At 45.6% G+C, this 13,162-nt stretch overlaps 1 protein-coding gene across 7 annotated transcripts in view; it reads left to right on the top strand.

The window, feature by feature from the left end:
- PPID (peptidylprolyl isomerase D) overlaps positions 1–13,162 on the top strand; it is a 29,329-nt gene that overhangs the window by 8,902 nt on the left and 7,265 nt on the right. For 2 of the 7 annotated variants that reach the window (XM_068542395.1, XM_068542390.1), the window contains exons 1-8: positions 113–291; positions 1,970–2,110; positions 4,709–4,815; positions 7,046–7,234; positions 8,099–8,221; positions 8,386–8,492; positions 10,157–10,298; positions 11,970–12,056. In XM_068542395.1, coding sequence (XP_068398496.1) covers positions 207–291; positions 1,970–2,110; positions 4,709–4,815; positions 7,046–7,234; positions 8,099–8,221; positions 8,386–8,492; positions 10,157–10,298; positions 11,970–12,056 — 981 coding nt within the window. In that variant the 5' untranslated portion in view covers positions 113–206. Of the gene's footprint in view, positions 1–21; positions 292–1,969; positions 2,111–4,708; positions 4,816–7,045; positions 7,235–8,098; positions 8,222–8,385; positions 8,493–10,156; positions 10,299–11,969; positions 12,057–13,162 lie in introns of those variants that run through there. The other 5 variants (XM_068542393.1, XM_068542388.1, XM_068542392.1 and 2 more) reach the window with 3 other exon arrangements.

Here is a 13,162-nt window from a genome sequence, read left to right as displayed (position 1 = left end):
CGGAAGTTGGGCGGAGACGCCGGAAGTCGGGCGGTGATGCCGGAAGTCGGGCGGAGACGCCGGAAGTCGGGCCGAGGCCTCCGGGCCCCTGTCGGAAGCGGCTCGCCAGCGCCGCGGTTCTTCGCAGACGCAGCGGCTTTGGGGTTCGGGCTGCGCGGCGGCCACGGGGTGTTCCGAGGCGCTCGCGAACGCGTCTGCGGGCCACAATGTCGCACCCGTCCCCCCAGGTTAAGCCGTCCAACCCCAGTAACCCCCGAGTCTTCTTGGACGTGGACGTCGGAGGGGAGCGAGGTGAGGAGGAGGCGGGGCTCCGGGGGTCGGGGTCCCAGAGGCTGGGGCGGGCCCGCGACCTTGTACCGGTGCCGTGGGGCCTGCGGAAGTTTCTGGAAGTTTCTGTCCGGGGGTGGTGGCGGCCTTTGGGTCTGTCTCGCCCGACTTGGCCGCCCTCCCCCACCACCTGCTTTTATGTTTGGGGGACATTCAGAAAACCCAGGTTATGCGTCTCGGGGGCTCCCGTCCCCCTGTGTCTCTTGCCACGAGACTTGTATCAGCAGTTATCGCGATATCTGTAAATTAAAGCGATTTTTGCGTTTTTTTCTCTTTGCTACGGATTCTTAACTTAGAGGTCCGTTCAGCTCGGTGGCCATCGCCTCTGTGTCGGCGTTGGGGAAAGTGAGGTACGTGTGGCGGTGTGGTTGCCTAGGCTACGGTGGCAGCTCGGAGGCGCCTGAGATCTGGTGAATCAGCGCATTGCTTTGTAGCTGAGTTGCTCGCGGTGTGTTTGAATGTGTGAGCAAAGGGGACATCCGCATTCAGGGACCGGGGGGACGGTTATGGATACACACCGTTGGCTGGAAAAAAAAAAAAAAAAAGCACCGTATAAAAGTTCCGGATTTTTGTTTTATTTGGTGGGCAAAACTGAGGACGTTAAGCCCGGGGTACAACCTGGCAGACAGCTCTGAGGACTGCTCTGAAGGGCTAAGGGAGGAGCCGGGATATGTGGGAGTTCTTGCAACAAAAACCGGGTTGTGGGAACATCAAAACGTGACCGTTAACAGAGGAAACCAGACATGTCAAGTTAAGGGACGTCGCGCTTTTCTGTGTATGGGGAGATGCGAAAGTCCGGGCTCACTGAAACCCTTCCTTGGACGTGCACCTCGGCTGCCGGGGGCCAGCGTCCTGTGCTTTCTGACCCTGAGTCTCCTCAGGGGGCACCTTTGGGCTGGCTGCAGCGGCTGAGGGCTCGGTGGGCTTGGCACTGGGCAGCCCGTTGGTCTTTGTGCTGAGCTCCCGCAGGGCTCGCCGTCCAGGCGGCTGTAATGAGAGGGCTCGATGGCTGCGACATCCTTTGCTTACTGGTGCGGAGGTGATCCTCTTCCATTGACCACGCGCGCGCGCGCACACACACACACACACACACACACACACACACACACAGAGACTTATATGCATCAGTACATTCATTTTGTTTTGAAATTTAGTGCCAGGTTTATCTTTTACCTGCCTTAGGAATTGTCTAGAATGTGAACTTTTCAGATTTTGCTTCAGAGGCAGCACTGGGCAGGTTCCACAGAGCACAAAGACTACAGCTGTACCTGCAGCATGGCCAAGGTGACCCCTCAGGATGTTTCATTTTCTCCTGTTGGTTACTTGATGATGGGAAGTTATGAGCACATGTCAGAGAAGTTAATCAAATGAAAACCATTCCTAGTTCATGGTGTCCTTAAATGGTGCTACTCTTCTGGCTGCTGTGTTGATGATCCTTTGTAAGATGTAGTAAAATAATTGTTTCAAATTCATCTAGATACATGATACTTAACATGAGGTAGACTGAATTTGAATATTAGAAAAATGACCAAAAAAGAGAACTTGGTATTTCAGTCACCATAATTTAACCAACTCTCCCTTTACCATTTGCTTCTTAAGCTGGTTGTTTTGCATACTGACACAGTTTCATTTTTCCTTTCAGTGGGTCGAATTGTCTTGGAATTGTTTGCAGATATTGTACCCAAAACTGCAGAAAATTTTCGTGCATTGTGTACAGGAGAAAAAGGCATTGGACCCACCACTGGGAAACCTCTACATTTCAAAGGATGTCCTTTCCATCGAAGTACGTATGCGTTTTCTGAATCTGGTTCTCCTTATAGGTGATTGAATCCTGTTCTTTAGGAGTTAGGGAAGAAAACACTAAGTAGAGGATGAGAGTTAACAATTACATATAATAGATTATTATTCAGCCATAAAAAGTAATGAAGTACTGATACATGGTACCATGGGTACAAACCTCGAAAATATTATGCTAAGTGATAAAAGCAAGACACAAAAGGTCACTTATTGTATAACTTCATTTATATGAAATATCCAGAATAGATAAATCCATAGAGACAGAAAGCAGATTGGTGGTTGCCAGGGGCTAGGGGTAGAGGGATGGGGAGTGACTGCTTTTAATTTGTACAAGGTTTCGTTTTGGGGTGATGAAAAGAACTTGAAACTAGACAGAGGTGATAATTACCAATACTGTGAATGTACTAAATGTCACTGAATTGTACACTTTAAAATGGTTAGTGGTTAATTTTATGCTATGTAAATTTTACCTCAATTAAAAAAAATCCTCCAAACTGTGTGACGCAAAAAAAAAAAAAAAAAAAATTACTGTTAGTTTCCAAAAGGATGCTTTGACATCTGAGATGATAGCTCAGTGTCATAAAGGTTGGGCTGTGGAAGGTGGAATTAATTATGGGAGGGTACTAAGGTTTATTTCTACAGAAATGGACTACCCGAGCTTCACCAGGGTGTGGCCGTGGTAAACAGACAGAGCTTGGGTAGCTTGACTGCCTGGTGGCAGAAAGTTATGCCTACTTCTTGGGCAGGATTGCTTGGGAAGACTGCAGCCAACCTAAAGATTCCGTGTCTTGGACACCTGGTGTGATGTGTGATGAAAAGGTGACTTTTCACACTGTGTAGTCATACCTTTGTTCAGTGATTATTTGATGGCTCCCCCAATAGACTGTAGGCTCCATGAGTTCAGAAACTGTATCTTCTCACCATTTTGTCCTTAGCATCCAGTATAGTTATTGAGTAGGCCCGCAATAAATATTTGTTTAATGAAGAAACAAATGAGTTAAACTATAATTGAGTATTGACATTTTTCTAAAACTTGATTAAGAAAAAACAGTGATTTTAAAATACTTAAACTGTTGATTTACTTTCACGTTTAATAAAATACCAAAATATAAGCATACCATGGAGATATTGCAGGTTCAGTTCCAGGCCACCGCAATAAAGCGAATATTGCAGTAAAGCAAGTCACACAAATTTTTTGTTTCCCAGTGCATATAAAAGTTATGTTTATACTGTAGTCTGTTGTGTGTAATAGCATTATGTCTGGAAAAAAAGTATGTACCTTAATCTAAAAATACTCTTTGCTAAAAAATGCCCAAACAATTATAGTAGTAACATCAAAGATTACTCATCACAGATCACCATAACAAATAATAATGAAAGTTTGAAATATTGCGAGAATTATCAAAATGTGACACAGACATGAAATGAGCAAATGCTTTTGAAAAAAATGGCACTGATAGACTTGCTCTATGCAGGATCGCCACAAGCCTTGCAAGTTGTAAAGAAAAAAAAAAAACACAGTATCTGCAAAGCGCAATAAATGGAGGAGTGCCCGTATGCTAATAAAGGGTGTGTAGAAAAGAGGTAACTTAGCAGGCCTGGGGCTGCTGGCCTTAGAAGAGTCTACTTGCGGGGTGGCCATTGCCTGGAGTCAGGGGGCGTGGCGCTTGAAGCACGCTCTGAACCCTGAAGGTGACTTGCTCTGCCTCGACGCCTTGTGCAGTCTGATTTACGCTGGACACTGCTCTCCTGTGGGAGTCTGGAATTTTGCTTCCTGCTGGGCAGACGGTGCCTGCAGGGTCAGCCCCAGCAGAGACCTTGGGTGCTGAGTCTCTACAGGGCTCTCCTGGGGAGAAACACTGTGCACATGTTGCTGCCTTTCTTTGCTGGGGGGGGGAGGAGGAATGTGCCCTGTGACCGTTCGTGGGAGCGAGGGAGCATAAGGGAACACCTGGATTCCTCCAGGCTCTGCCTGTATCTTCTCTCTTTATCATCCAGCTGTGTCGTCTTACTTACTACATCCGTGTAATACAGACAGATACTGAGTTCCGTGAGTCCTGGGAAATCTCTGAGCGCGCGGCAGTGTTCCTGGGGACCCTTGCTACTAAGTGATAATATTTGCTGAAGTACTTGGATTACAGTGTAACAAACCTCTTGGGAATACTTGGTTTATTCAGTAGCATTTTTGAGTAACCATTATGTGCCCAGCCATGCACGTGGTTACCAAGGAGGAAAAAAGGAGTTGCTGTACTTAATTGTTTGCTGGGAGAAACAGATCATTATGATACATATGATAAAAGGGAGGTAGAATCAAGATGCTGCTGGAGAAGAATAAGGAGTTCCAGTTTTGGGCTCTGACAGTTTTATAGGGGAGGTGCCATATGAACTGATTCTTTGCGTGTTAGTGGGCCATCAGGGAGTAGGTGTAGCTGGGACTCAGGTTGTGAAAAGCCTTTTAAGAGTCTGGAGTTGCGAACGGGGGTGGGGAAAGGCAGGAGAGCAGCTGTCCTTATTACGACATGCCCGTTAGTCAGCATTGCTGCAGTCGTCCCTGGCTTCTAATGGTGATTTTCCTGTTTTGTAGTTATGAAGAGATTTATGATTCAGGGTGGAGACTTCTCAAATCAGAATGGGACAGGTGGAGAAAGTATTTATGGTGGAAAATTTGAAGATGAAAATTTCCATTATAAGGTAAAGTAGACAAAAATGCGTGTTTGTTGCTGATAATAAAGGTTGTTATGTGTCTGGAATACTTGTTGAATTAGGATAAATGCCTCAGATGTGCTCAGATCTCCTTTACTTGTGAAAGGTATCATATTTGTAAATATACATCTCTTTTTTGGTTAATAAATTTATTTTATTTATTTTTGGCTGTGTTGGGTCTTCGTTGCTGCACGCGGGCTTTCTCTAGTTGCCGCAAGCGGGGGCTGCTCTTTGTTGCGGTGCGCGGGCTTCTCATTGCAGTGGCTTCTCTTGTTGCGGAGCATGGGCTCTAGGTGCGTGGGCTTCAGTAGTTGTGGCTCGTGGGCTCAGTAGTTGTGGCTCACGGGCTCTAGAGCGCAGGCTCAGTAGTTGTGGCGCACAGGCTTAGTTGCTCCGCGGCATGTGGGATCTTCCCGGACCAGGGCTCAAACCCGTGTCCCTTGCATTGGCAGGCGGATTCTTAACCACTGCGCCACCAGGGAAACCCCATAAATATACATCTTTAATACGAAAAAATTTCCTCCAGTAGTGATTTTATTGGCAAGAATGCAACAGCTATTTCATTGTGATCCAGGTTTATATACTTCAGTAAAGCCAATGTGTTTTTAAGGGTGGCCACCGTATGGCAAAACTGCTTCCAGGAGAAATGTGCTCGTCAGAGGGGTGGTAACTTGTGCATGTTCATGCTTAAATCTGAAGCGCAGCGAAAGCGTCGCTGATGGCTGGGGTGTCAGGGGATTTGCAGACTAGCAGCTCTGGTGAACGTCCAGGCCCCCTAAAGGACATCAGGGTGCCTGTGCCTTCTTGGCTTCCTTGTCCCAAGTTGTCCCCATCGGGGTGTGTTGCATTGTTCAAGTTATAAGAATGGACGTGTAAGTACAAAAGTAAAGTGACTTTTTTGGAAATGAGGACTATGAGCAAGGTAATTAGGATAATTTGAGAATAAAATGTCATCAGTCTTTTAAACAGTTTATTGCTTAGTTTGGTCACTGGCGCCAGAGTTTATAAAAAATGAAACGCCTTCATGATAAGGAATTAAAAATCTTGCCAGAAAGACAAGATTAAAACACATAGGACAACTGGAGAATAATATAATAATACGCTAGTAAATGCTAAGTTGATTGTGACTTTTTGTGTATGCTGTAGGAAAAAAGTATGATATATATTAGGGAAGACACTGAGGGGGAATGGGTACTTAAGCTGGGCAAACTGGACCTCGCAAGGTGGCTGAGATTTGGTTAGAAGGAACTAGAATACAGATGCCAGTTTGAGGGAGGGATGTGAGTGAGGAAGGACGAAGACGGGAGGAGGCTGAGGAAATAAGGTTAATAATATTGAATATCGTGGGAAAAGCACCAAACTTTTGGAAGGGAGAAAGGAAGCTACCAGAAGGCTGAACACTAAGATTATGTGGTGGACACGTTGAGAAAAAGCAAGGGGGCCTTTTGCAAGGGCATCTGGTTCTTCTTGCCTTCTACACGCTTGGTGGCCTGGAAGGCAGGGCTAGATTTAGGTTGAGGGGTAAAGGCACCTTAGGCGGGAGGACTAGCGTGAGTGTTCACGTGTGGCCCAACAAGGAGTGCGTTTAGGAAGCTTCAGGGTCAGGTGGAAGGAGGAAGACAGTGGGACCACAGAGCCTTTGAACACGCTGGGCCAAGGCAGAAGTTGGGTTTCGGGAGGTACACGGCGGTTCCTTTTGGGCATTCTCTGAAGAAGTGCTTCACCCGGATGAAAGCCGTAATAAAAAGCCTAACGGAACTTCCAGCCTAAACTGAATGTCCCTCGCTGTTCTCAGTGTAAAGAAAGAATCATAAAGGAAGAATCATAATGTAGGCCTGAGAGCGGGAGCCCTGTTGAATGCTTTTCAGAAAAAAGCACCCCCGGTCATAAGAAAGGGCAAAGCCGAATTACTAGATCTTCATCTTAAAGATGAAGCCTAAGCATTTTCTCAATATGGCTGGTTTAGAAGTGCCACCCCTGCCCCCCACGATTGTCTCTGTTACTTCATTCGGTTTCATAAGCTTTTCTTAAAGTTTAAAAAGTGATTAAGTATCCCACGTTTTGTGATTTAAAGGTCACAGTTGGTACGAAGTAAGATTACACTACAGCGTGCGGTCTAAATGGTACTGCGGTCCACCCTCGTTTTGTGAGTGGCTGGTAGAGAGTAGTTCAGACAGTAACCCTAACCTTGGTTCTCTTCGATGGCTTACTCTTGCAGCACGATAAGGAGGGATTACTGAGCATGGCGAACGCAGGCCGCAATACAAACGGCTCTCAGTTCTTCATCACCATGGCTCCGACCCCTCACTTGGATGGCAAACACGTGGTGTTTGGCCAGGTGATTAAAGGAATGGGTGTGGCAAGGATTCTGGAGAACGTGGAGGTGAAAGGTGAAAAACCTGCCAAAGTGAGTACCAAGTGACAGGGTAATACCCTCATTTTCTAGCTGCCGTCTTAGGAAACGTAAGTAAAAGGCTCAGATGATGGTTAGCTGAAAGACGTGAGGACGGCTCTTGTTAAAGAAGCCTGGACCTGCCACTTTTTCTTCAAAGCTGTTTTCTACACTGGGAGAGATGAGGGCAGTTTAAAAGGAGGTTGTTTTGATTTCAGCATCAGTCTTGCTGATTTTGGTAACTTAACGCTCCTAGACCTGCAAAGCTTTGAGTCAGTGTGTACACGAGTACAGAGAGAGCAGGAAACCAGGAAACCTTGGTCTCCTCTCTGCCGTTTAACTTGTGCTTTCGGCTTGCTCTTGTTATTTAACTTTCCTTGGCCCGTTTCCTCATCCTACGTGAATCATTTAAGGGTTTAGACTGGATTATGTCACTCCACAGATGCTTGTGTTCTAAACGTCTGTGAATCCACACGGCCACCATAGACCCACCCTCACGGGCAGGGCTGTGAGTGGAACTGGGGGCTCCGACCTGCAGGAGGGGGGCCGCCACTCAGTGTGCGAAGGGAACAGTGGTCAGTGAGTCGAAGGCACGTGCCCCACGTGAGGAGAGTTCCACGGGGAGTGATGACACTTTCCGTTGAGTCTGGGTGCGCGGAGCTCTGGATAGCGGCAGCAAGTGCGTTTGCTGCGAAGTGACGCTGCTGTGCTCCCCGGAGTGTGCGCGGAGGTGCGCCTCCCGACGCCGGCCTCTCGTGTTAGAGGCGGCCTGGACGGCGTTGCCCGCGCCTTGCAGCTGGAGAGCTTGTAAACCTAGACTCTTTGTGAAGTCGCCGTTAACGTGGTAGACGCGTCTACAGTTCAGGGTTGTTTTTACAGTTGTGCGTTACTGCAGAGTGCGGAGAACTGAAGGGAGGGGATGACTGGGGAATATTCCCCAAGGATGGATCTGGTGACAGTCATCCAGACTTCCCCGAGGATGCAGACATAGATGTAAAGGATGTGAGTACTTTCACGTGGGTTAAAGTGTAAGTACTTAAACTGCTAAAAATATTTAGCACTAAAATTTTGAGCTTTTTGTATCAGTCTGTCTCAATGATAGAACGTAGCGCTAAACCGCATTACATACTCAAACCCAACATATTCGTGTTCTTTCTTTTATACAGGTAGATAAAATTTTATTAATAACGGAAGACTTAAAAGACATTGGAAATACTTTTTTCAAATCCCAGAACTGGGAGATGGCCATTAAAAAATACACAAAAGTTTTAAGGTAATAAAATATTTTTAATAAATTGCTGTAAGAACTTGAAATTGAATTAACTGAAATTCAGGAGTTTTTTCTATTTTTGGCATATTACTTGCAGAGTAACCAGGTGTATTGAAATAGTTGCATTTCTTTGGTTGCTTCCAGATTCTTATTTTGAAAAATTTCAAAACACAGAAAAGAATAGTACATGGATAGCCATGTACCTTTACCTGTGTTCACCAGTTTTTAAGTTTTGCCACACTTGTTTTTGCAGAATCATTTTGAAAGGAAGTTGCACATACCATGACACTTTACCCCTCAATATTTTAGCAAGCATTTCCTGAGAAGCCAGGACACTCTTCTACTTAGCCTTAAGACTATGAAAACATCTCTCAAATATCATTATGTCATCCATATTCAAAGGTCCCCAGTTGTTTCAGGTTTTTTTTGTTTTGTTTTTACGCCAGTATCCATTGTATCCTTTGGTTTTATGTCTCTAAGGCTCCTCTAATCTTTAATCTCCACGTTTTTTAGTCATTTGCATTTTGTGGCATCGAAGCCCGTTGTCTTACGGAATACCTTCTGTGTGTGTTTATTGCTTCCTCAAGATTAGTTTGAGGTTACATATTTTAGCAAGGACTTGAACAGGTGACGTGTATGTTTCCTATGATACCATGTCCTGAAGGCACATGGCAGTTCCGCCCGTTTTGAGTTTTGGCACGTGGTTAAAGTGGCGTTAGCCACATCTCTGTTATGAAAGTACCTTTCCCCTTTGTAAATAGTAAGTCCTCTGTGAGGTGATAACTGTGAGATTGTGTGAACATCGCATTCCTAGCCTTTCATCCAGTGGTTTCAGCATCATTGAAGCCCTTTGCCTGAATCAGTTATTACACTGACGCTTGCAGAACTGCGATTTTCTCAGTCATTCTGCAGTTTCGAGCTGGCATTCTTCTGTTTGAAAGACCCCCCTCCCCACCCCTCCTTTTTTTAAAGTATTACTGTAGTATTTGATCAATTCAACGAATTATACTATTACCGTCGTTCTTTCTGATGCTTGAAGCCTTCCCGATTGTCCGGTGGGAGCGCCCCTTTCCTGTATCCCTTTGACTGTTCTGTTAGTCTGTGAGCTCTTGCTTTCTGCCACGAGATGGTCCAGACCCATCTTATATGTAACCTTGTGTCCAGATCTGAGTTTCTCCAAGGAGCCCTGATTCTTTTCAGTGGGGGACAGACTCCAGAAACCAATTTCTGGGGGCCAGGCCCTTTTCAGTAAACAGCTCAGAACTACAGTAAACGACAAGTCAGAATCACCACCACAGGGCTCTTCACCTGTCCCCATTCCAGGCCCTGTCCCACAATGACAGCCTTGGTTCCAAACCTGTAATTGGAAAGTGGGCGATGGAAACCTGAGCTTTACAAATAGAAGTGTTCCTACTGTATAATCTCTAGGTTTGGGGATTGTTCTTAAGTTGGCTTCTTTGAACATTTTGGGAAAGAAGTTGGAACAAGTGAAAAAAAAAATCTTCTAAAGGAAAGCATTTAATAAAAAGATTGTGGTCATTAAGAACGTTAATATTAGCGTGTGATCTTTTATATCAGAACTGACACAGCACGTTTTGACCGAGTGGAGGAGAGCAGAGTTAAGTCTTAATGGGGCTGCTTGCTGCTTGTACCGATGTGTTCTCCAGGTACGTGGAAGGCTCGAAGGCTGCTACTGAGAACGCAGGCGGAGCAAAGCTGCAGCCCGTCACTTTGAGCTGCCTGCTGAATATCGGCGCCTGCAAACTGAAGCTGTCCGATTGGCAGGGAGCAGTCGACAGCTGTTTGGAGGTAAGTCTGTTGATGTTACCTTTTTGAAAGAGTTGGACGATGACTTACTACTTCGAACAAAAGCAGTTTTATGTGACACTACTGTTATCTTATTGCGGAGGACCTAGTGAGACCCAGTGAAACATAATCTAAGTCACTTGATCTCTAAGTATTTTGGACCTCAGTTCTTCCTCTCAAACCATTCATTTAGCTTATAACAGTATATCACTTAATTTCTCTGAAGACACTTTCTTCCTCAGCTCATTTATTCACGTAACTGTTGAGCGCCTGCTATGTGCCGGGTATAGGAGGACAGCGCCAGGAATGACTGCGACTGCGGCCGGCGAGGTTGTTAGCAGAGCGTCGTCGCTTTGCGATCTTGAGCAAGTTCCTACCTGTAGAGTCTGAATTTCCTTATACGCCAGATGGAAATACTGCCTTCCTCCTGGGATTGTCGTGAAGACCGTGTGTAATGCACGTAAAGCGTCCAGCGCGGTGTGGGGAGCAGGTTAAGCAGCTAACAGACACTTCGCTGTTTTAATTGAAAGACCCTCCCCTCGAGGAACTTTTTTGGCGGGAGAAGGAGTCAGTTTCAACGTAGGGTTGTCAGGACTTGTACCGGGACAGTGCGTGCTGTTGGGACACACAGGAAGGTCCCCTGCCTTCACGGGGACGTCCGGGAGTGCTAACCGACAAAGCCGGCAAGGTGGCAGCGTGCCTTCCTTAAATAGAGCAGTTATGACTGCCTCCTTCTTGCACAGTGTGTTTGAACAGTTTTCCAAACTAAAACATATATTTTAGAAAGACCGCCTCTAGTAATTTTTATGTATATTGCACATTAATCTAGGTCACAAAGATCAGCTATGCCCGAGCAAGTGGAAATAAAATGAGATCCTAATTTAGTGGGGTAGGTGGAATAAGGAATGAGAATGTATTTATTAGGAGGGAGCGTGTGACAGAGGACGAGATCCTTCTTCACTGGATCGCTTTTTGACCTTTGTGAGGCAGGTAGCATATACCCTTTTCAGCAAAATCTCAATACTGACCTTTAAAAGATGTTACTAAATACACTATTTTTAAAATGTTTCAGAGGAGAAACCTATTAAAAGTTACTCACGCTCCTGAGAAACCCCTATATGTCAACGAAATGAGTGTATACAGATTTTTATTCAGAATGCTTTTCTCTTATCAGCTAGGGCCCAATCGGGAGATAGCCACCGCACAGTAATTCCGACAGAGAAAGGTTACTGTCAGATACACGTAAGGGGCGGATTGGAGTAGCGAGGGGCTGGCTAGGAGAGGGAACGCTGAAGAACCTGGCATTGCAGGTGTGTACGTGTATGTATACGTGCAGAGACATGTGTGATGCAGCAGCAGATGCTCCCTCTGGGCTGCGTGGAGGCCCTGGGCCGAGACCCAGGCGCGTCGGGGACGGGGGCTGTGCCTCACTGCGTGCCCCGCAGCTTGGGGGAGCTCGCGGGGACCTGGAAGGGAAGTGGGTCCCTCGCCCGTGGGCACTGGGCGCCCTCTGCTGACAAAGCAGCGTGTGACCGGAGGCTCTCGGGGCCCAGCGCCCTTAACACAGAACAGTGAACGGTCGGTTTGGAGCTGACGTGCAGTAAATGGAAATCCAGCCTGTATACTTAGTACTCGGTATGTAGATAAAAATATTAATTGTATAACTTTCTGTAGGCCCTTGAAATAGATCCAGCAAATACCAAAGCACTGTACCGTAGAGCCCAAGGATGGCAAGGACTAAAAGAATACGACCAAGCATTGGTAAAGTTTTGTTTTAAATTTTACTTTATTTTATTTTTTAAAATCTTTACTGGAGTATAATTGCTTTACAATCGTGTGTTAGTTTCTGCTTTACAACAAAGTGAATCAGTTACACATATACATATGTCCCCGTATCTCTTCCCACTTGCATCTCCCTCCCTCCCACCCTCCCTATCCCACCCCTCTAGGTGGTCACAAAGCACCTAGCTCATCTCCCTGTGCTATGCGGCTTCTACCCCCTAGCTATCTATTTTACATTTGGTAGTGTATATATGTCCATGCCACTCTCTCACTTTGTTCCAGCTTACCCTTCCCCCTCCCCGTGTCCTCAAGTCCATTCTCTACATCTGTCTGTGTCTTTATTGCTGTCCTGCCCCTAGGTTCTTCATGACCTTTTTTTTTTTTTTTTTTAGATTCCATATATATGTGTTAGCATACGGTATTTGTTTTTCTCTTTCTGACTTACTTCACTCTGTATGACAGTCTCTAGGTCCATCCACCTCACTACAGACAACTCAGTTTCGTTCCTTTTTATGGCTGAGTAATATTCCATTGTATATACGTGCCACTTCTTCTTTATCCATTCCTCTGTTGATGGACACTTAGGTTGCTTCCATGTCCTGGCTATTGTAAATAGAGCTGCAGTGAACACTGTGGTACATGACTCTTTTTGAATTGTGGTTTTCTCAGGGTATATGCCCAGTAGTGGGATTGCTGGGTCATATGGTAGTTGTATTTTTAGTTTTTTAAGGAACCTTTCTACTGTTCTCCATAGTGGCTGTATCAGTTTACATTCCCACCAACAGTGCAAGAGGGTTGCCTTTTCTCCACACCCACTCCAGCATTTATTGTTTGTAGATTTTTTGATGATGGCCATTCTGACTGGTGTGAGGCGGTACCTCATTGTAGTTTTGATTTGCATTTCTCTAATGATTAGTGATGTTGAGCATTCTTTCATGTGTCTGTTGCAAATCTGTATACCTTCTTTGGAGAAATGTCTATTTAGGTATTCTGCCCATTTTTGGATTGCATTGTTTGTTTTTTTTAATATTGAGCTGCATGAGCTGCTTGTAAATTCTGGAGATTAATCCTTTGTCAGTTGGTTC

Source organism: Eschrichtius robustus, chromosome 4 (genome assembly GCF_028021215.1).
Source record: "Eschrichtius robustus isolate mEscRob2 chromosome 4, mEscRob2.pri, whole genome shotgun sequence".
Lineage (NCBI taxonomy): Eukaryota > Metazoa > Chordata > Mammalia > Artiodactyla > Eschrichtiidae > Eschrichtius > Eschrichtius robustus.
The sequence above is the reverse complement of the archived record's forward strand: the minus strand, read 5'-3'. Positions and strand labels throughout refer to the sequence as shown.